The following is a 20,158-nucleotide window of genomic DNA, read 5'->3' as shown; positions in this document are numbered from 1 at the left end:
ACAATTTTGTACAGAACTTAGCGGGAACCAACTCAATTTGAATTGGAAAGGACTCACAGTAAATTAAATTAATAAGTCAAAGCAAATTATATGAGCAGTATTAAGTCATACTTAATAGCGCAGCTTATGGAAAAATTTAATTTTTCCAATTTTTTCTTTCCATCCTATGTTAATGCAAAAATGTTAATGCAGAATTCATCCTGTTAAATGGCAGCCATATTTTAAACTTTATTATTTAATTTCTCCGAAAACGGCCCCAAATGCACGGTAGTTGTGCATATAGAGCACGATTTATCAATCATTTTGCTATTTATTTCATTAAAATCATCGGTACAGATTTTGAGAAATTCTCATTTTTCTATTTCTCTCATAACATCCTATGTTAATGCAAAAAAAAAACAAGCTGGCAATATTATATATCATACTATTAAATGGCAGCCATATTTTAAACTTTATTATTTAATTTCTCCGAAAAGGCCCCAAATGCACGGTTATATCCATTTATAAATAAAATAAATGTGTTTTTAAATAAATATGTGGGCTAGTCTTTGAAAAAATGTATACATGATATACTTGTACAAGCTTAAAATTACTATTACGAACAGTTTCAACTATTAACATTTTGTAAGACGAATATAGAAAGTGACGTAAAAGTAATTTTCTTAATACTTATAAAAAATACAATATATGTTGCGTTAGCTTTATGCTCATTTTCTCCGCATTCCATTACAACTCAAATATAAGACAATTTCTTTGAGTGTTAGCAATTACAATTATATAGTTTAAAGTTTTATTTTCAGCAATTACATCACAATTAATGTGTATATATATATTTATGTAGTTCTTTATGTGACTTTTAGCATTATTTTTAATTCGCCTGTGTCATGTAGCTTTAAACATGTTTTATTTTCCCAACTTTTCTAGTACATATAGTTCCGAATATAGTAATCTTAGTCAGTCTCATCGTCACGATGCAGAGTTTATAATTTATTAACTCATGCATGAACATATATATTTTGTTATGTATATATATTTGTTCTGGTTGTACTGTATTGTATTGTATTGCAAAACACAAATACTTGCATGTACATATCTTTTTTGTTATAAATATATAAAAATATATGTTATAAATATATATATATGTACACATATACATCAAGAGTCTTGAGCAATGGCGACTGCCGTTCCAACTTGATGGGTCCACGGTCCTCCATGTTGGGCGTTGTCCCGTTGCCGTCTGTACTCATCGTCGGGCTGTCCACAAATGACATCCTCGGACGTGAGCGACACCAACAGGGTCAGCGTTGTGGGCGTGACCGAGCCGGGTCTGAAAAAGTTCTCCAGCCCATTACCAATATCCCGCCAGCGGCGCATTAATCAGCGGCCGGGTTGGGGCGCGCTTGACCCGACCCTTGACCAGATGCTGCAGATGAAACGAAGCGCTGGTCAGCTGCGTAATCGAATCACAGCACTCGTCCACGTTGACATCGTCCATGGCCGCATTGCTGTTGCTCATCATGTGGCTGACAGACGAGGCCTATGTAAATGTAATCGTTGGTTACGCCCAGCGAATCGATGCACGCAATAATGCCGGAGGCTATCTCAAGTACAAACATCTGAACCTTCTTCGCATCGCGTTGATCCCAAATGGTGCAGCTGATTAGGGTAAAGAGATGGGTATAAGAAATCAAATTAAATCAACCTAGCAGATAATAATGGTATTATCTAAAATACGTATTCATTAAATTTATAAAAATAATTTCAGCTTGACCAAAAATAAATTGAACTGGGTAATTAATTTGTATGTAATTTAAGTATGGTTGTGCGGCTTATGTCCAGCTCTGGTATCTCCTCATCGCTGCATGGCTGTTGCTTATAGCAGCCATCGGATTGATCCAACACGAATGTACAGCTGCAATCTTCACTGTTGCTGGCCACGCCCAACCAAACCGTGGCTGCTTGTGTGCCAACCGATGCGGGACTGGATCCGCATCGTCACATTCATCGGACTCTACACAGCTGCTCATGGATTAATAGGATCCGCCGGCATTGGTCTGCTTGCTGCCGCCCACATTTAGGCGCAATCGCAGATGTGTGTGGGGGGCGGTGAGATGGCAGTGGTTAGGATGCGATTATGGTTTGGTATACGCTCTACTTACCGTACAAACTTTTGCGTCGCCGCAATCGCTGCTCTCTAGGCGCATTCGGTTTCTCGCCAAAAGCGCACAAGGAAAAGAGACGCAAGTTGTTCTTGTTGCTGCCGCTCGGCAACGTATTTGTTGCCACAATCTGCGAGTGTATTAAGCTAATCAATAAACTAAGCACACAAGGCATTAGCAGCGCATTAAGCAGATCGGCACTCTTCTCCGAGTGCTGCTTATCATCGTTGTATTCGTTTCCCGATCGTAGCCCAGCGGCGCCAGGCGATTGCTGTGCATGATGTACATTTATGGCCCAATTAATCAGATGTGTGATGTACAGAACTACAAATAAAAGAATTCGCAAACAAAAAGAAAACTTATTTGATATATGCATGGAATGCAAAAGTGCCGCTATGTTAGGGGCTGTCAACTTATGTAGAAAGCTAACCTATGGGAGCATAAAGATGCCACCTTGTGAAAATAAGTAAAAGTATGACGATGAATATTATGTAAACATGTTATTTATATAAAATAAATAATTTATAATTTATAACAACTATTGTTAAAATATTCTACAATTTGTATTATTATCTGTGAATATATAAATATATATACAAAATATGAATTTTTATTGTGAGCCAATTACAAACTTTTCATCGTCATGCATAAAAAGGGTGACCGTTTTTTTTAATAATTCACTTATTTTCAGAGACTGTCAGTTTCCCTCGTGTACATGCTAGGCTTATAATGGGTTGGCAGGGTCTATTATAACGGCACTTTTATATATCCAAGAATATTCCATACGACTTCTACTAGCTTTTATATATGTTTTTCATGAAAATTTTTATTAATAATTCATAATATTAATGTTTTTTTTTTTTATTTGGGACTAGTTCAATATATATACATATTTTTATTGGGAGTCAAACATAATATAAGAAAAGGTTTGCGAGGATTGCATCCACGGCTGCTGCGGCTGCATCCACGGCTGCAGCGGCTGTAGCCACGGCTGCAGCGGCTGAGACATCTGCGGTGGCTCCTGCTGGTAAGCCGTACGCGTCTGTGGCATCTGCGGCAGCTGAGGCGGCTCCTGCTGTTGCATCTGCGACGGCTGTTGCATCTGCAACGGCTTCGCCAATTCTTTTTCCAAAAATCTTATTTTCTTGTGTTGCGCCCTTATCAAAAGTTGTTGCTGTTCAACTTTATTTTTGAGCGCAGCACAGTGCGAAGGCTGGCGGTGCTTAATAATTTTTATTTATTTTTTTTTGTGGGACATCACATTGGTACATTGTTGAATTTGAATAATAATAATTAAAATATTGCCACCATTTCAAATATGTTAAAATATTGCCAGGTTGTTTTTTGCATTTACATAGGATGTTATGAGAGAAATAGAAAAATGAGAATTTCTCAAAATCTGTACCGATGATTTTAATGAAATAAATAGCAAAATGATTGATAAATCGTGCTCTATATGCACAACTACCGTGCATTTGGGGCCGTTTTCGCAGAAATTAAATAATAAAGTTTAAAATATGGCTGCCATTTAACAGAATGATTTCTTCATTAACATTTTTGCATTAACATAGGATGGAAAGAAAAAATTGGAAAAATGCAATTTTTCCATAAACTGCGCTATTAAGTATGACTTAATACTTCTCATATAATTTTTTTGACTTTTTAATTTAATTTACTGTGAGTCCTTTCCATTTTTTCATGATTACATATAATTCAAATTGAGTTGGTTCCCGCTCAGTTCTGTACAAAATTGTTCAACACTGATGACAGGCAGGGATTAGTTCACGTAGGAACTAGCAGTTCGATAGACTTTTTGAATGAACTATATGAGGTTGGCTTACAATTAATTAATTTTCTCAAAATCTGTACCGTCTATTTACTTAAAATTAGTGCCTTAAGCTTCTTAAAATATGTATCTACAAGAGGGTATACCGTGCATTGAGGGCCATTGTCTCTGAGCTAAGAAATAAGGGCTCGAAAACAAGGTTGATTTTTTGCGGTCATTTTATATGGGGCTGACTTGGGGGTTGTTGCACTCTTTTCCAAATATCTTAAAAATGGTACCGACGATTTTAATCAAATTTTCACAGTTGGCTAGGAGAAACTATAGGCTTTAATCGTGTATATGCGGTTTTCGGGGCAATCGTCCCTAAATTTAGATGTTTAGGAATGGTGAAAACCTAATATTTTAACCCCTTGGTTTACCCATATTATAAATTAAAATTCAAAAATAAATGAATGTAGATAGTAAATAATTTAATTAATGCAATTCTGCATTTAAATTTATTTGGTTTTGTGCTTAAAAACATAAATAAATGCATTTTAAAGTGACCGATTCCTTTTCCGATACCAAGTACCAAAATTCGACGCTAACTCACCGTCGCTAATTTGACGCACATCGATATATTATTGAATCTGAACCGTCTTCCTTGTTCGATAATTTAATTTGCGTGAATGTAATAAATTTAGTGTATGGAAATTACACGCATTATGTATCGTGCACATTCTGTCTGTTCGCCATTTTAAAATTTAACTCTGGCAAAAAGCTTCTTGCGTTTTCGTATTTTGATTTGTTTTTGAAAATATCGCTCTAAAAGTATCGGCATTAAACAAGTCAGTTGGTAAAAATATCTAAAATTGTTAGAGGTATCGATACAGTATGAACATCCATAACGATAAGCAAAAGAAGAATACACAAAGAAAAAAGAATCAAAGTAAAAATTAATCTTACACTAAATTAGTAATCAAAAGAACCATAGTCAAAAATATATTACTCACCCATATTCTGAATTAAACATGGATACATTTGATGTATCTGATAGGAGCAGGTAAGAACGCCTCTCCCAATTGTTATAAAAATGAATGTTGCCGTCCCAGCCAAACATCATTGATATTTGTGCGACTATACAAACGGCTTTACATTCATGTGTATATGTACACTCTATATGAACATGTTTTAACTTTTATCATTTTTTTTTAAGTTGGTATTTTGGCTCCATGTCGCGGCAAGATGCCACCGAAGTATTAATGAATGAGCGTGAGCGGGGAGTCTTTTTAGTACGCGACAGCAACTCAATTGAGGGAGACTACGTCTTGTGTGTAAGGTAAGTAACAGTAACAATATAGAAATTATTTTGAAGGCTTAACTTCAACTTTTATTTTAAAATAGAGAAGACACCAAAGTTAGTAACTACATAATAAACAAGGTGCAGCAGCAGGACCAAATTGTTTACCGAATCGGCGATCAAAGTTTTGAAAACCTTCCAAAGCTACTCACATTCTATACGCTACATTATTTGGACACCACGCCTCTGAAGCGTCCCGCGCAGAAAAAACTGGAAAAGGTTATTGGCAAATTTGATTTCGTTGGAAGTGTATGTTTCACAAAAACTTATTTTTAAACGCAACAAAAACTTATTTAAAAATTTATGCTTTATATTTAGGATCAAGACGATTTACCGTTTCAAAGAGGTGAGGTTCTCACGATAATCCGAAAAGATGAAGACCAATGGTGGACTGCCCGCAATTCCACTGGCCTAGTTGGACAAATACCTGTTCCCTATGTTCAACGAGTAAGTTTTTACATCCCAGTCAAAGGTTATTTAAGAAAGATATTAAATATTGATACTCTTATTTACTATTGTATCATTTATTATTTATAATATAAGAAAATGGATCGGATAAAACTAGTTTTGGTCCATTCAACCTTGGGCCTCCATTTTCCACCCGGTCATGGATCATCTGGAAAATGTGATACTCTTAAAATACAAGATTGAACTAATCCATAATGTATATAAATTCTTGGTTAGCATTTACTTATGTCCGGAATGAACACATAAATCTCAGAATATACTGGAGCACGACACTTGAAATTTTGAACGTATGTCCTAGTGCTAGTTGACTTTAATTGCCTCGTTTCCAAGCAATTGATAAGGATTGAGCATATATATTATATATATACATATATATTAGCTTGTAGATTCACAAATTTCAGATACAGCTCCTCGCTCCTCTACTTGAAAAATATTCTGTTTTCACTATTCACTGTTAAAACATCTTCGGCGTGTCGAAGATACCCTTATTTGATCATTATTTTTATGAGTTTATGTTGTTTCTTTATAGTACGACGACTCTATGGAGGAGGATGGTATTGAGCATTTGGCTAATTTAAACAGCAGTTCTTGCATTGCACGTTCAACTATTTCCTCTGCCATTTCCAATGTCGACTCCCCTTCCGTATCATCCAGCCAGTTTAGTACATTGAAAAGGACAGACTTGAACGTATGTTATTGATCAATAACTTATCTATTTAAATATATGATCAAATCTTTTTATCCAGCGCAAGTTGCCAGCTCGAGCCCGTGTTAAACAGTCGCGCGTGCCTAATGCATATGACAAAACCGCGCTAAAACTGGAAGTTGGAGACATAATCAAAGTCACCAAAACCAATATAAATGGCCAATGGGAAGGGGAGCTAAATGGACGCAAGGGCCATTTTCCATTTACGCACGTCGAATTTGTCGATGATTGTGATGTAAATAATTGTGCGGATATTCGATTAAATAACGATTGGGCGGAACAACAATAATTTTCAATTATAACTTATATTTTAAGTTAAGAGAATATATTAAATTGTAATGAATAAGTGATGTTTACCAATTGTTAAAATATTAAACATATTGATTAATCTTAGAAAATTCAAAAGAAAATCCAGATCACACAAAGAAATTGATTGTCTTACAGTAGAAAGGTCCAAAGTTAATTAATACGAGTCCTTTTCCGTTAACATGTAAAAGTCGTTTACTTCTTTTGGATTACGTTAAGGGACGTAAACGTAGTCTGGCATTTTCTAATTATAAATTGTAAGTATTTTAGTAATCATTGTACATCGGAAATAGTAGAGAGCTTTGTTTGTCGTGCCAAATTTTACGTTTCAGATTTTTCTATTTTTCTGTAAAGAAAAGGACTGCGATAGCACTACAAATTATGCCATTTTGTCGAACATTAAATGCCAAGGAGCTACAACAGCTGGATGATTGGATGATCCATAAGCAGATCAAGCTTGACAATCGCACACGTCGCGATCTATCCGATGTTGTGACCGTCGCTCGACTCTTTAGGAAACTCAATGCAAAGCTGGTAGACATGTACAATTTTAGCTCGCACAGTAGCCTTGCATTAAAGTTGGAAAACTGGAAGATGTTTAATTTGAAAGTCCTGCGAAAATTGGGTTTTAAATTGTCCCGTAACGATCTAGAGCAGCTTGCCTCGGCCAGACGAACCGCCGCGGAATCGCTGCTCTATCATTTGATGTGCACGGAGCGAGATGGACTCAAACTAAAATTCCAACCACAAATACTTCCTCTGATGACGGTGGCAACCCAGGAAGACATTCAGAGGGTTAGAAATAGTTTGGCAGCTAACACCTCGGATCAAATGCCAGTGCAGTTGCTGGAGAATGATAAGGGGCCTGCAGAGGACCCCAAGAATGTGCCATATACTGTGTATAAGCAATTGATTCAGGAGAAACACAAGAAGCAAAAATATATTAGCTCAGTGCGCCATAAAGTTAAGTTACTTCAAAGCCTCATCTTGGTAAAAGAAGAGCGGATCAACAATCTAATGAAACGTCTGGCCACACTTTCCAAACAGACTTCACTTTAAAACTACCTTTCGATTCGTAATAATAGTTTTGTTATCCTTTAGAATGAAATAAAACAACTGTAATTGTATATGTAAGCTCGAGATATCGTGCCTACTTATTTAGTTGTGTATATATATAGAATAATTAGTCGTTAAACTGTGCAACTAATAATAATATCTATAATAGTGTGTGGCATTAGCATTGATTCTTTCATATTTAATTTACCTGTTGGTTTCAAAACAGTATTAATTAGTATTTTTCTGCATTTTCCAACTTCGAAGAAGTGGTCACATTGTGTTATATGTTTGCACAACAAAGGAATATAAAGAAATGCCTGGAGGAAGAATTAGTTCCTTACCTGTTGATACAGTTTCCTATTCAAATCTGGTAACTGCGCATTATTTTGAGTTCCTATAACAAACGTTGTTCGTATATAATAGTAACATATGTATGCATGTTATAAAGGCACACACCCATCTTCCCATCCATAACAACATTAAAATTACGCACAAACATTTATATACATTTTTAATTGGGGTTGCTTTATTTTGACACTTATTGCAGGTTGGCTTCATTTTTATATTCAATCTTATTGTCGGAACTGGAGCGCTAACTCTTCCAGGAGTATTTTCCAAAGCAGGATGGTGCCTCAGCCTTGTAGTTATAATATTGCTAGCCATTATAAGCTATATCACAGTAACCTTTGTCATCGAATCCATGGCTGGCGCAAATGCGATAAAAAACTGGCAAAGCCTTCAAGTTCTGCGGCATCGACGCAGTTCAAATGAAGATGAAGACAATGAACGATTTTTCAATGCAGCAGCAAGCGAAACGACTCCTCTGACTATACAAAATATGGAATTTCATTATTACCAATTGACGCACAAATTTGAGTTGGGCGAAATGGCAACAATATTTTTTAATGATTTTGGACGCATCTTGTTTTACCTGTGCTTTATCATTTACCTGTATGGAGACCTGAGCATATACTCTGCCGTGGTGGCCAAAAGTCTGCGCGACGTTATATGGTAAGATTGCAAAATCATATCCCTATATACATATATGATTTATATATACCCTATAACCATTCAAAATGCTGGCAAAAGCGAGTCGTCTCCGTAAAAGATTTTATTAATATAATATAACAATTAATATAATAATTGCCACAATTATCGCTAGCCGATCCAGTTGCCTATTCTTTATATATTTCATTTATCAATTATTTCATGTGAATTATCGCAAATTTATAAATGTATGTCTACGAATGCTCATACAATGAATTATCTTTGCAGTGAACATGAACATTCAAACACTTCGGATATCACGAATTGGATGCAATATCTTGGTAATTTTGAAGGTAACGAAACGAATGAACGAGCGTGCTGGCAAGATCATACCATATCGCGGCTAATCATGTACAGAATCATTTTAATTGGGTTCACACTTATTTTCGGGCCACTCGCAGTGCTCAGTATTCAGAAAACAAAGTATTTACAAATACTTACGGCTCTTTTTCGTTGCTTGGGTAAGGATTTATCCGATTGGCTTGCTCAAATAAATACAATATTTTTTTGATTTTCAGCGTTCGCGTTGATGATCTGCATTGCCCTGAAGATGCTCGTCATGGATGGGGCCAGAGGTAGGCCTGTTGCCATCAATTTTTACGGCATTCCATCGTTATTTGGGGCCTGTGTCTACTCGTTCATGTGCCACCATTCACTGCCCAGCTTATTGGAACCTCTCAGAAACAAGTCAGTGGTGGCTAAAATTCTTTCATACGATTATATTGTTATTTGTACATTTTACATAGTACTAGCAATGACTGGCATTTTTGCATTCAAGCACGTAGAAGATCTTTACACATTGAATTTTCTACCATATCAGGTCGGTTATAATAGTTTTTTATCAACTTTTTTTGTTGTCATTGATTATTTCCTGTCGCTGTTTCCGGTCTTCACATTATCTACCAGTTTTCCGCTTATAGCTATTACACTTAAAAATAATCTTCAAACCTTGTTTTTGGACATGTCCCGATATGATTCATATAGTATATTTATCCGTATACTTTTTCCCCTGCTTGCGATTCTTCCACCATTTTGTGTGACATATTTTACCGAAAATCTTTCTACTCTAGTGGCATTTACGGGCAGCTATGCTGGGGTCGGGATACAATATGTGATCCCCGTTTTCCTAGTTTATTTCTCTCGAAAAACATGTTGTGAACTTTTGGGAAGTGGGATTATCAATCATTTCCAAAGCCCATTTCAATCAAATGCATGGTTAGCTTTGGTTTTAACTTGGTCAATTTTATCCGTATTTTTAGTAACTATCAATTTATTTACTTAATTACTTACCTAAATCATAAACAATTTACGCATATCGGCTGTAAAATTTCCAATAAATTATAATATACACATTATCAAAATAAGTAATTGATTGATTTGTAACTTGATCTCGCCAGTTCATTTAAATTATAATTTGCAATTAAAATCGACTAATATTTACTAATGTTTTCGAATGAATCATGTAATTGGGTAAAAACATTTTACGGCCTTACATATTATTACAAACCGAAAAATGTAACACAATTTACTTTAGTATGTGTATTGGGACACAAACAGAAACAATTTGGCAACGCTTTTCCCGCGGGGCATTCCATTTGTAAACACCGTCATACTCAGATCAAGTTCAACATCTTGAGGTCCTTCCAGTGCCTTTTTTAATACAAGATTTACCTGATTGTTGCTCTTCAATGTGCTGTTAAATAAGATCGAAAATATTTTATTACAATATTAGTTTTCATTATTATCAATTGAGATTCTGTAGATGTCATCAAAAAAAACTGTACTCGTATTTAATAAAAGCTTTGTATATCATATAGTATAGACTATTATTGTTTGTTATATACCTTCTGACGCATAAGTCTACAAGAGCTCTAAAATATCCTATGCATAATATTATTAGTAGGTATGTTACTTACTCAAAATAAATCTCCGAAGCTCTTTCAACATTGGGGGCCGCTTGAACTCGAACAACACTCAATTCAAAATCAATGTCGTCATACCAAATGGGTCCTCGTAGTGTAAATATTGTGCGACCATCTGGTGGGATCATTAGTTTCGACACAAATGTTATAAAATTGTATGTGTATGCTGATGGTTTTGTGTAACATTCATCTCCCTCACAAAAGTTATTAGTTTGTCGGCATCGGCTGAAAATAGCAGAAATGTATTGAATTGAATATTAAATTGAACGTCATAAATCAATAGAAAGCGTCGGTCCAGGCCATCAAAATTCGATAATTAAATACATTTCTATGATAAATGGGTTCTGAATATGATATATGGGTTCTTGGATAACTAAGATGTTGTTTAAAGTTTTTTAAGGCTTAAAGGGCTTGATAATTATACAAAATCGTGTAGTTATCCGTCTAATTTGGGGGAAGGGTTTCCGAAAACAGACATATTCTTGATCTGTGTATTCTGTACGATAATTTATTTTAATCGGACGGATGAGCGATGTGGCTAGATCGACTCGGGTTTAAGTTCTGATCAGAAACATATATGATTATGGAATGTCGGGGGTATCTATCGGCCAGTTTTTTTATCATACTTTTTTTGATCCTGATCGTTTATATAGCCATTGGGACAGTTGATGGTGGTGCATTTAAAGCTGCCTCGAATGTTGGTGCATATGTCATTCTGTAAAAAAATAAACATATTTAATTCTAATAAACAATAGTAGGTTATTCATAAGCTATTCACCCGGCCAGTGCACACATGATTCTCGTTTTTTGTTTCACATTCGTCAATGTCCCGACAGGTGTTCTTGTCAGCCGCCAAAGTGTAACCGCGGGGACAGGAGCATTGGTAGGATCCGGCCGTGTTGATGCAATAGCTAATCGGATTTTTGAAGAATAAGATAGAAGAGATATATTGCTCAAATATTATAAACAAGATAAAAGGTGATTACCCCATGCATAGCTTATAATCCTTATGCACTTCGCATTCATCGATATCGTTGCAGGTGCGATTGTCCTGGCTGAGTTCATAGCCCGAGTTACAAGTGCAGCGATAGCCGCCCCAGAAGTTAACACATTTCTGCTGGCAGAGCCCCGGTATGGACTGACATTCATCGACATCGAAACACTGCGAATGAGTTTGCCAATTGTCCTGATCGGGTCCATTGAGAGGCTTCTTTTGGAATCCTGATTTGCATTCGCAATAGTAAGAACCAATTGTATTAAAGCAGTGGGCATTCGAGGAACAAACGGGCTGATCCTGTGCACACTCGTTGATGTCCTCGCAACTATTGACACCATCCGGCAGACGTGTCACCTGATGGCCAGGTGGACAGGCGCAGATATATCCACCATGGCGATTGCGACATATTTGCTTTTCGCCACAGTTGTGATCGCCTGTCTCGCACTCATTGATATCTGATAGTTTTTGTAAAGGCAGGTTTCTGAGTAAAGCATAATTACAAATTACTTATGCACACAAACCAACGCAAGAGGTTCCATCGGGGGTTGACCTTAGTCCGGCGGGGCATTGTATTAGGCTTTCGCAGCGATACGAGCCATTTGTGTTGATGCAGCGCTCATGGTTCATACATGGCTTGTACTCGATACACTCGTTTATGTCTGGAAAGGAAATCTTTTTTTTTTATTTAAATTTTTGACATCACTTTTTTCGCAGCGACTATAAATATATACCTAATGGGAAATTAATATGGGGAAATTAATAGAACAAGTTGTACAAAACATGGCCGACCGTAGTTAGTAGTCGAATTTCAATCAAATGGGAAATTAGAACAATTGCTTGTATGATCGACAACCAATCGAATGTCGATATCGATACTTTAAACAAAAAACAAAAAGAGGAAGAATAAAGAATTCAATTCTTGAATCGAGGCCGTATACGGAAAGAACAAGAATTATAAAATAAAGACAACGGACGTTTACTGGATTTACTCCGCGGTTATTTGTATTTTGACATAAGGTATATATGGCATAGCTCCGCCGACATATTTCCGCCCAATATTATTTGCGGGAATTATGTGGCTTTTTTATGACGTTTGATTTTGAATTTACCGACACAGGCGCCCAAATTGTTTCTGTAAAATCCGGAGGTACAGGGCCGTTGAGCTATCGACCCATAATTAGTCAAATAGCTGGGAGCATAATCCATACGATTGTAAGCCAGTTGCGAAACAAATTGTGGATTCACATCTCGCCTTGGTGCAGCCGTTGTTGATGTAGCTGGCAACGGGATCGTGGTCGTCGATGTGGTGGATGTCGTAGTCGTAGTTTTCCTGTGGCACCGAAAGGATCCTTTGGTGTTGTAGCAATCATAGTTTAATGGACAATTGTGTGTGTTAAGCGCGCATTCATCGTCATCTTTGAAGAAAGAATTCGCTTCCAATTAGATTGCTTTCTAAATCTCAAATATAAGTCTGATTAGCTTATATGCATTTCGTATTTGTTACAAATAAGTCTCATTCAGATGTAAGTTTATTTTAAATTATTCTTACCATCACAATTTCCAGTCTCCGCGTTCAATGTATATCCCGTGCCGCACGATGTCCAGCGCTATGAAAACATTTAATAATTAAAATTGGATGTGCATATTTTTTTAAATTGATATAAGAAAAAATACCGTGCATATATATGAACCGATCGTGTTATCACATCTTTGAGTTGACAGGCAGTTGTGATTGTTAATCGAGCACTCATTAATATCTACAGGAAGTGTGCACATACATCATTCGAGCATAATCATATACATACGTAAGTGTGCATATTAAACATAGATAATACATAGATAACATAGTTGACCGGAGGCGCATACTCACCCACGCATTCATTTTGTGTCACATCCAGGCTGTAGCCGGGCAGGCAGTCACAGTGATAACTGCCTACGGTGTTTTTGCACTCCTGGTGCATTTCAGTCTTACAAGAGTTTGTCACATTATAATCGCACTCATCAATATCTGCGCAGCTTCCCTCTTTTAGGTAGAAGCCAGTCCCACAAGCCTGGCTATCTACCGGATTACAGTCATATCCGCCGCGATAATTGCTGCATTTATATCCCTTTTCGCATGGCGACTGAATGCACTCGTCTTGATCTATACAGTATATATATATGTTTATCAATGTATTATTAATACTGGCGGGTGCTAACCCACATTTCCCGTAACAAATTTTCTGATTTTGGGTAACTGGGTCAAAAATTTAAATCTGCACGTGTGTGTATGTGTGTAGGTATGTGTGTTAGTGTACACATACCTTAAGTAGATATATATGTATGCATGCATTCTCGTTTTCTAAAACCAAACGCAGGCCAAACAGATTTGTCCCACTGCTTCAAATTTAAGTATAACAAATTTCTACAAAGGGCTCTCCTCCTCGATTCACAAGTTTTTAACTAGGCCTTGCTGACATTTACCTAGGCAGGAAAGGCGTTGGTGGGGGTAAGTAGATATGTAGGTAGATGTATTTATGATGTATGTATGCAGATGTATGCATATGGATATATGTAAGTAGCTATATGATGTAGATGCATGCATGTGGATGCATGTATGTAGATACCCTGTAGATGTACATATGTGTGTGTATATATGTACGTTTGTTTATGTATGTAGATATGTATATACATATGTATGTAGTTATTGAACTTAAAGGTGGCGCCCTCTGACTTGGCATATTCACAAATTTGAATGCCATATTTATGTCCATATCGGAGCTCGGACGATAAACATCGAAGGGATTCAACATAAAATTGAATAGTGTAGCGCCGGAAGCAGCGTCTATAAGTGCCAATGTACGTAAGGTAATAATGATTTTGCTTATGTTATTTGGACTAGACAATGCGATAACCTGTGGTAGCACAGTTTCGACTTAATGCATTTACGTACCTTCACATTCCTCCGATTTGACATTGTAAAGATAGCCTGGGGGGCAGCTCTTTGCCTTGACATTAAGGCAATGATATCCACCGATAGTATTGTGGCAATATTGATGTGATTTGCACTCATGCAGTTGCTCCTTGCATTCATCAATATCGACGCATTTGCCTTGTTTAGCATCCAAAACATATCCGCTGGGACATAGATGATCTTTGTGCTCGGAACAAGTAACATTGTTATCGTCCAAAGTGTAGCCGGGATTACAGCTGCATTTGTAGGCATCAAATGTATTTTCACAAATATGCGCGCAAAGATTTGGAATTTTTCCACAAATATCATCTGTGAAGGATATATTTCGATTCATATACTAGGTGAGAAACAATCAATTATGAATTCTGGTTACCCACCATCATCGGCAAGAACAATAGTTCCATCCTGATCCTCGTCATCTGGCTTAGCATCTTCTTCTTCTGGCTCAGCATGATGGGCATCTATGCCAAGTGTATTCTCCTTTTCATCCGATTGATTGGCAAAACCATCCTCGGAGCAGCAAATCCGATATGAATCTATATTCGAAAGAAACGAAAACAAGGGGTCCCTGCATTTTTGCTGGCTTGCCTTTACTGCCAAACCCACTAGAAGGAATACTTGTATATTGTATATTAATTATCGCTTGTAAAAACAGATCCCACACCTTGACAGGCTCGGCAGCAATTTTTATATGTAGTCGACGATCCATTATTACAAGAAGTGCCTTCTAAGGCAGCCAGGCGACCCAGCTCACAATGTTGACGATCGAGTTCTCTGGAACAGCAGACGCCAAATGTCGAGGAGCACAATCCAATCCAGAGTCTGGATATGTTGGATACGGCCGATTCCATTTTTTCGCATTCATTTGTTGTGCGTGCATTTCTCAGTCCAATTATGCAACATTTTCGTATATAATCGGAAATTTGTTCCTCTTCATAAAAAAAAAACTCGATTTAGTTACATAATATCAAACAAACCTTATTATATAATAATACGAGCCAAAATTGAGCATGTTCAACTTGAAGTAAAGATTTATTCCCTTATCTTGCGCCAGGCAAACAAAGCCTCACGAGATAACAGCAAGAATTTCAATCCTCAAATGACTTTCTGTCCATATATACTTATTTTAAGTTTATTTGTTCTTGTATCAAGAAATGTATTCCGCTTGAAAACGAAAGTTCTTTGCATATGTATGTATTTCCAATCGAATCTTAACAATGCGATTATCTTTTATTTCAGTTCATCATTTGTAAGCAGAAGCTTTTTGACTCACCGTCTGCTAATACTCTTCCCCAGGACAGGAAAAAAAGAATGCCGATTATATTTATGATATGAGGTGAGCGCATTTCGAGTAGTTAAAGCTTGACATCAATTTATGTCGGCGAATTAATTGTTCTTTCCGTGGCCTTCCGCCTCGGCTTATGTGTGTAATGTGCGTTATAAGACTGCTTTCTCAACTGAGAAGCCAGTAACTTATGAATGCATACAAAAAAAAAAAAAAACGCTTGTATGTCGTGTAACGTGTGCGACATATACAGAGATAAAGATATAGAGATATAAATACAGTATCTCGTATCTCACAAGGCGACGACAATTTTTGAATTAACGTTGATAAAATTCTAAACAAAGAAGCATTCGAGTTGAGTGTGTTCGGCCTTAACAGCAATTAAATACCCTACCCAATCGTCATGATGAATGTCATTTTATTTACACACTCTTGGTTTATATAGAACTCAATCAGGTTCCTTCTGTTGCAAAACTGCAAGGTAGCAAAATAACTTTCACTTTATTTAGATCGTTAAGGTTAGACAAAAAAATTATTTGGTATGTATAAACAAATGTTTATTTAGTAATAAATACTTGGACAATTTACCAGACAATAATAATATATTAATAATCAAGTTGGATTAATCTAGTCGGCAGTCGACAATGACGAGATATTTAGGCCCAAGGTACAGTCTACACTCAGTTTATTAGACCCATAATTCTGCAGGTGTTAAATCCTTGTCCTAATATTAAGTATCCAGCGTGACTTGTTTTATTAATCGCTTAATAACATTGACCCTCTTCTATTGACACAATAGCGAATTTTTGCTTGCTGGCCGATTCGTACAACGGATTACATATCGTTTTGGCGATAATGCTCTCTACGTCGGTTCTTAAAATTCGAAAGTTGATATCCCCGTAATCTAGCTGGCTATATAAATAGGTTGGCAACCGATTGCTCATTACCCAAAGACCTTGACTCTCCTCGTGGTCCACTTTTAAATCGTTGGGAAATTGAATCAAGGTCGGGAATTTGTTAGCATCGAGGAGTATTCCCAAATTTGATCGAGAGTATGGTTTAGTTGTATCCCAACAACCGATGTTATCCCGATGTACTTGGGTAAAGAACATTACACCATTTCTGGCGATTCCAGATGTCGAAGATTGACCGTTGAATCCGCGATCGCCAATCGAAATAAAAAGTTTGGACGTATCTATTGTGCCATTGGTCCAAAGAGATTCATTTAATAGTATGTCTATCGGAACCATAAATTCCTTTAAAAAAAATTGTCACAAATTAAATAATATATAAAAATTAACTTATATATAACGTACCTTGTAGCTAGCCATTGGGTGAAAGTATAGCACACGATCATTTCGCTTGGGTCCCTGGGAGAGACTCATGCCGAAGACGCCATCCAACCACTGAAAATTCAGGCCATGGATATTGAAATCTGCCGCTGTTGGATTGGGTGAAAAATTGTAGTTAGTCACACGCCAGCTCCTGTGCTTCGCCAGGCTATAGACAACAATGCCAAAGCGCCAGACATCTGTGACAAAAACGTGCGCGTTCTGGCAATCCTTATTCCTGACATCTACGACAATATTCGAGTGTAACGAGTCCTGTTTAGTCTGAGAGGCGGGCAGCTCATACCGGACAATCATCTCATCTGTGTCCAGATCAAAGGCCACAATTTTTGGCGGACATATCTGATTTAAACTTATTGTAGCATTCACAATCCCGGAATCTATAAGCCAGAGCCGGTTGCATTTCGCATCGACTGCTGTGCGATAAACGGATATTAGCTTGGAACAGTCGGGATTGTTGGGGCTGCTGTGTGCCTGCCAGGACGGATACGGCTTCAATGCCGGGCTTATCTCCTGTGTCGGATATGGCACGGTGACCAAACTCGCTGGGACGCCGTCTTTCCAGCGCGGTGTCGTTATAAACAGTCGACTCCGATATATATCAATACCCAAAGGTAAATTGTTTCGCGGCACAAAATCGCTGATAAAAATATACGTAAATAACAGAAACAAGTAAGAGGTTCTAGTCGGGAGCTCCCGACTAGGGGATACCCTAAACCCTCTTATTCCAACACCAAATAAATTAATAAAAAAAAGGTCCCTTGGCATGGCTCGAATTTGCAACTGACCGCATTACTTACTGTCGACTCTACTCAACAGCCACACCAGCAAAAAAAAAAAAAATAATAATACTTTCCCCACTAGGGCTCGAACTCGCGACAGACCGCACCACTTGCTATGCCTCTACTCAGCAGCCACACCCACAATTAAGTACTTATGATAAAAAAAGTAACTAAAATAACATTACAAAAAAAAGATGCAATTACCATGCTGTTAGAATGCGAAGCAGACGCTCATGAATGTGTGTGTGTACATGTATACAGAAATTCTTAAAGCTGCTGCCCCATTCAATTGCGCAGTTGCATATAACTTTGGTTTTTCTTAACCGATCTTTATGAAATTTTCTACAGTATATCTTATTGTACCATAGAATATTTGTGTATTTTAAAAAAGTCAATTGCATTTAAATTGTGGTTTAAATTGGTTGGCACTAAAAGTTGGGTTATAAACTTGATTTATAGCTGTGGGGTGGTAGCGGGGAGGTGGCGATAGGTATGAAATGAAAGATACTTGAAATATCTATAATATTCTAGAAGCAACATATCATGTTGGGTGGCTCTAGCTCTTATTATTTACCCAATTTGCTAAAAAATAACAGGATGTCGATATCGATTTTTATCGATTGCTTGGAAACGGAGTAAGTTATCGATTATCGGAAACAAACTCCATCTGCGCGGGAACTAGGAGCATCTACATCTAAAATTTCAAGTCTGTAGCTCTCATAGGTTCTGAGATCCTTGAGCTCATACATACGGACGGACGGACGGACGGACGGACGGACAAACAGACAGACGGACATGGTTAGATCGACTCGGCTATTGATGCTGATCAAGAATATATATACTTTATGGGGTCGGAGATGGTTCCTTCTGCCTGTTACATACATTTGGATTTTGCACAAATACAATATACCCTTATACCATTTTTAATGGGTTCAGGGTATAAAAATAACCATTTATATCTACATATAAATCTCTTTGATTTATTTTATTTTATTATACTCTGTATTAGCTTCAAATCTTCACCTCCTCAATATCCTCTAATGGACAATAATACTTGTTACAAAATTTACAAAACCCTATATTTAAAAGTTGGGAATGGCATGAAAATATTATGCACGGGTATGAAAAAAGAGGGATTTTTGAAATCTTTATTTATTTTAATTAGAGAACATGGCTTTTGTGCATTAATTATTTAACATAAAGTAAGAATTAACCATATATCTCATATACACTCATTCTACCTTCAAAATAGTTTTTCATAACATAATTATACCTTTCACTTTTTTTCCATTTTATTTATTGGTTGCCAGATATTAAAGCCATACCTTAACCTGAAAGCTGTGCTAAATATCCCATAATAGTCGTTTTAACATATTACCCATTTTTTATCGCCAGCTGCCTCTCAACAAAGGTGGGATATTCAAAATCCAAATACTTCCACTCATGGACAATCTCAAATGAGGGAATAGACCCGTTAAACGCAGATTGTTCGAACTCGGCAGATACATAGGCACGAGTTGAAAGGTATTGAAGGCCAATGATCGAAAGAAAGCTAACTAATGCAAAAAAAAACGACTTCATGGCTTGTGTACAAAACTGGTTAACTGGCTTTCTGATTAAATTTCAAACGGCAACCAATCTGGTTCACGCACGAAAAACAACTGAATTCAGGTGAACAGGGCGTCTTTGTTAAGTACTCTTATTATCATGCATCATAAATTTCAATTCTCTTTTTTTTAAATTTTGACTCTTGACGTTGAATTCGATTTACCAGGGCTACAACACAAATCTTTATGCAGAAAATTGTTTGGTCCTCGCGGACCTGTGATCAATTAAGGTTACCCTATGTGATGAAGGTACACAGGTTTGGGAAAATTTGCACATTTGGTAGGTGCCATTTTAGGCTCAAAAATCAAGTTCGAGGATTCTTTCCATTGTCTCACATTTTCGAAAAATCGAGCCTTGGCTACAAATTCATTTGCAAAGATCTTTATGAAAATGAA

The 20,158-nt window shown here is 36.9% G+C and overlaps 6 protein-coding genes across 10 annotated transcripts; 3 read left to right on the top strand and 3 right to left on the bottom strand.

Moving 5' to 3' along the window:
* Positions 1 to 427: 427 nt before the first annotated feature.
* LOC6636189 (uncharacterized) lies at positions 428 to 4,427 on the bottom strand. 3 transcript variants are annotated; one of them, XM_070210726.1, is made up of 2 exons: positions 2,160 to 4,427; positions 428 to 1,656 (listed from the first exon to the last, which is right to left on the bottom strand). In XM_070210726.1, exon 2 carries the CDS (start codon positions 1,517 to 1,519, stop codon positions 1,349 to 1,351), a length of 171 nt encoding a protein of 56 aa, XP_070066827.1. In that variant the 5' UTR covers positions 1,520 to 1,656; positions 2,160 to 4,427; the 3' UTR covers positions 428 to 1,348. The 3 variants fall into 2 exon arrangements, 2 of the variants coding, with proteins under 2 accessions (XP_070066828.1, XP_070066827.1); XM_070210727.1 differs by having other exon boundaries at positions 428 to 2,061.
* Positions 4,428 to 4,631: 204 nt separating this feature from the next.
* On the top strand, positions 4,632 to 7,891 carry Crk (Crk proto-oncogene, adaptor protein). Of its 2 annotated transcripts, XM_002059698.4 has the most exons (6): positions 4,775 to 4,987; positions 5,141 to 5,263; positions 5,329 to 5,533; positions 5,603 to 5,731; positions 6,282 to 6,440; positions 6,499 to 7,891. In XM_002059698.4, exons 1-6 carry the CDS (start codon positions 4,956 to 4,958, stop codon positions 6,745 to 6,747), a joined length of 897 nt encoding a protein of 298 aa, XP_002059734.1. In that variant the 5' UTR covers positions 4,775 to 4,955; the 3' UTR covers positions 6,748 to 7,891. The 2 variants fall into 2 exon arrangements, with proteins under 2 accessions (XP_070066826.1, XP_002059734.1); XM_070210725.1 differs by lacking the exons at positions 6,282 to 6,440; positions 6,499 to 7,891 and adding an exon at positions 5,828 to 5,950 and having other exon boundaries at positions 4,632 to 4,987.
* On the top strand, positions 7,146 to 7,823 carry LOC6636264 (sperm flagellar protein 1). The gene has a single exon (XM_002059697.3). It carries the CDS (start codon positions 7,146 to 7,148, stop codon positions 7,821 to 7,823), a length of 678 nt encoding a protein of 225 aa, XP_002059733.1.
* A 173-nt stretch (positions 7,892 to 8,064) lies between the features above and the next one.
* Positions 8,065 to 12,310, top strand: LOC6636263 (transmembrane protein 104 homolog). Of its 2 annotated transcripts, XM_032434182.2 has the most exons (5): positions 8,065 to 8,190; positions 8,368 to 8,831; positions 9,096 to 9,328; positions 9,386 to 9,554; positions 11,830 to 12,310. In XM_032434182.2, the coding sequence occupies exons 1-5, from the start codon at positions 8,134 to 8,136 to the stop codon at positions 11,846 to 11,848; spliced, it is 942 nt and encodes a 313-aa protein (XP_032290073.1). In that variant the 5' UTR covers positions 8,065 to 8,133; the 3' UTR covers positions 11,849 to 12,310. The 2 variants fall into 2 exon arrangements, with proteins under 2 accessions (XP_032290073.1, XP_002059732.2); XM_002059696.4 differs by having other exon boundaries at positions 9,386 to 12,310.
* Positions 9,881 to 16,196, bottom strand: LOC6636262 (fibulin-1). The gene is made up of 14 exons (XM_002059695.4): positions 16,013 to 16,196; positions 15,404 to 15,670; positions 15,117 to 15,344; positions 14,719 to 15,048; positions 13,657 to 13,929; positions 13,461 to 13,543; positions 13,336 to 13,393; positions 12,896 to 13,201; positions 12,308 to 12,445; positions 11,776 to 12,241; positions 11,568 to 11,700; positions 11,416 to 11,504; positions 10,784 to 11,014; positions 9,881 to 10,560 (listed from the first exon to the last, which is right to left on the bottom strand). The coding sequence occupies exons 1-14, from the start codon at positions 16,083 to 16,085 to the stop codon at positions 10,398 to 10,400; spliced, it is 2,838 nt and encodes a 945-aa protein (XP_002059731.2). The 5' UTR covers positions 16,086 to 16,196; the 3' UTR covers positions 9,881 to 10,397.
* A 348-nt stretch (positions 16,197 to 16,544) lies between these two features.
* On the bottom strand, positions 16,545 to 19,827 carry yellow-h (L-dopachrome tautomerase yellow-h). The gene is made up of 3 exons (XM_002059694.4): positions 19,534 to 19,827; positions 17,341 to 18,013; positions 16,545 to 17,280 (listed from the first exon to the last, which is right to left on the bottom strand). The coding sequence occupies exons 1-3, from the start codon at positions 19,734 to 19,736 to the stop codon at positions 16,789 to 16,791; spliced, it is 1,368 nt and encodes a 455-aa protein (XP_002059730.1). The 5' UTR covers positions 19,737 to 19,827; the 3' UTR covers positions 16,545 to 16,788.
* Between the last annotated feature and the right edge of the window lie 331 nt (positions 19,828 to 20,158).

The sequence above is a fragment of the Drosophila virilis genome, chromosome 6, assembly GCF_030788295.1.
Source record: "Drosophila virilis strain 15010-1051.87 chromosome 6, Dvir_AGI_RSII-ME, whole genome shotgun sequence".
NCBI lineage: Eukaryota > Metazoa > Arthropoda > Insecta > Diptera > Drosophilidae > Drosophila > Drosophila virilis.
This window is presented reverse-complemented; position numbering and strand designations above follow the sequence as displayed.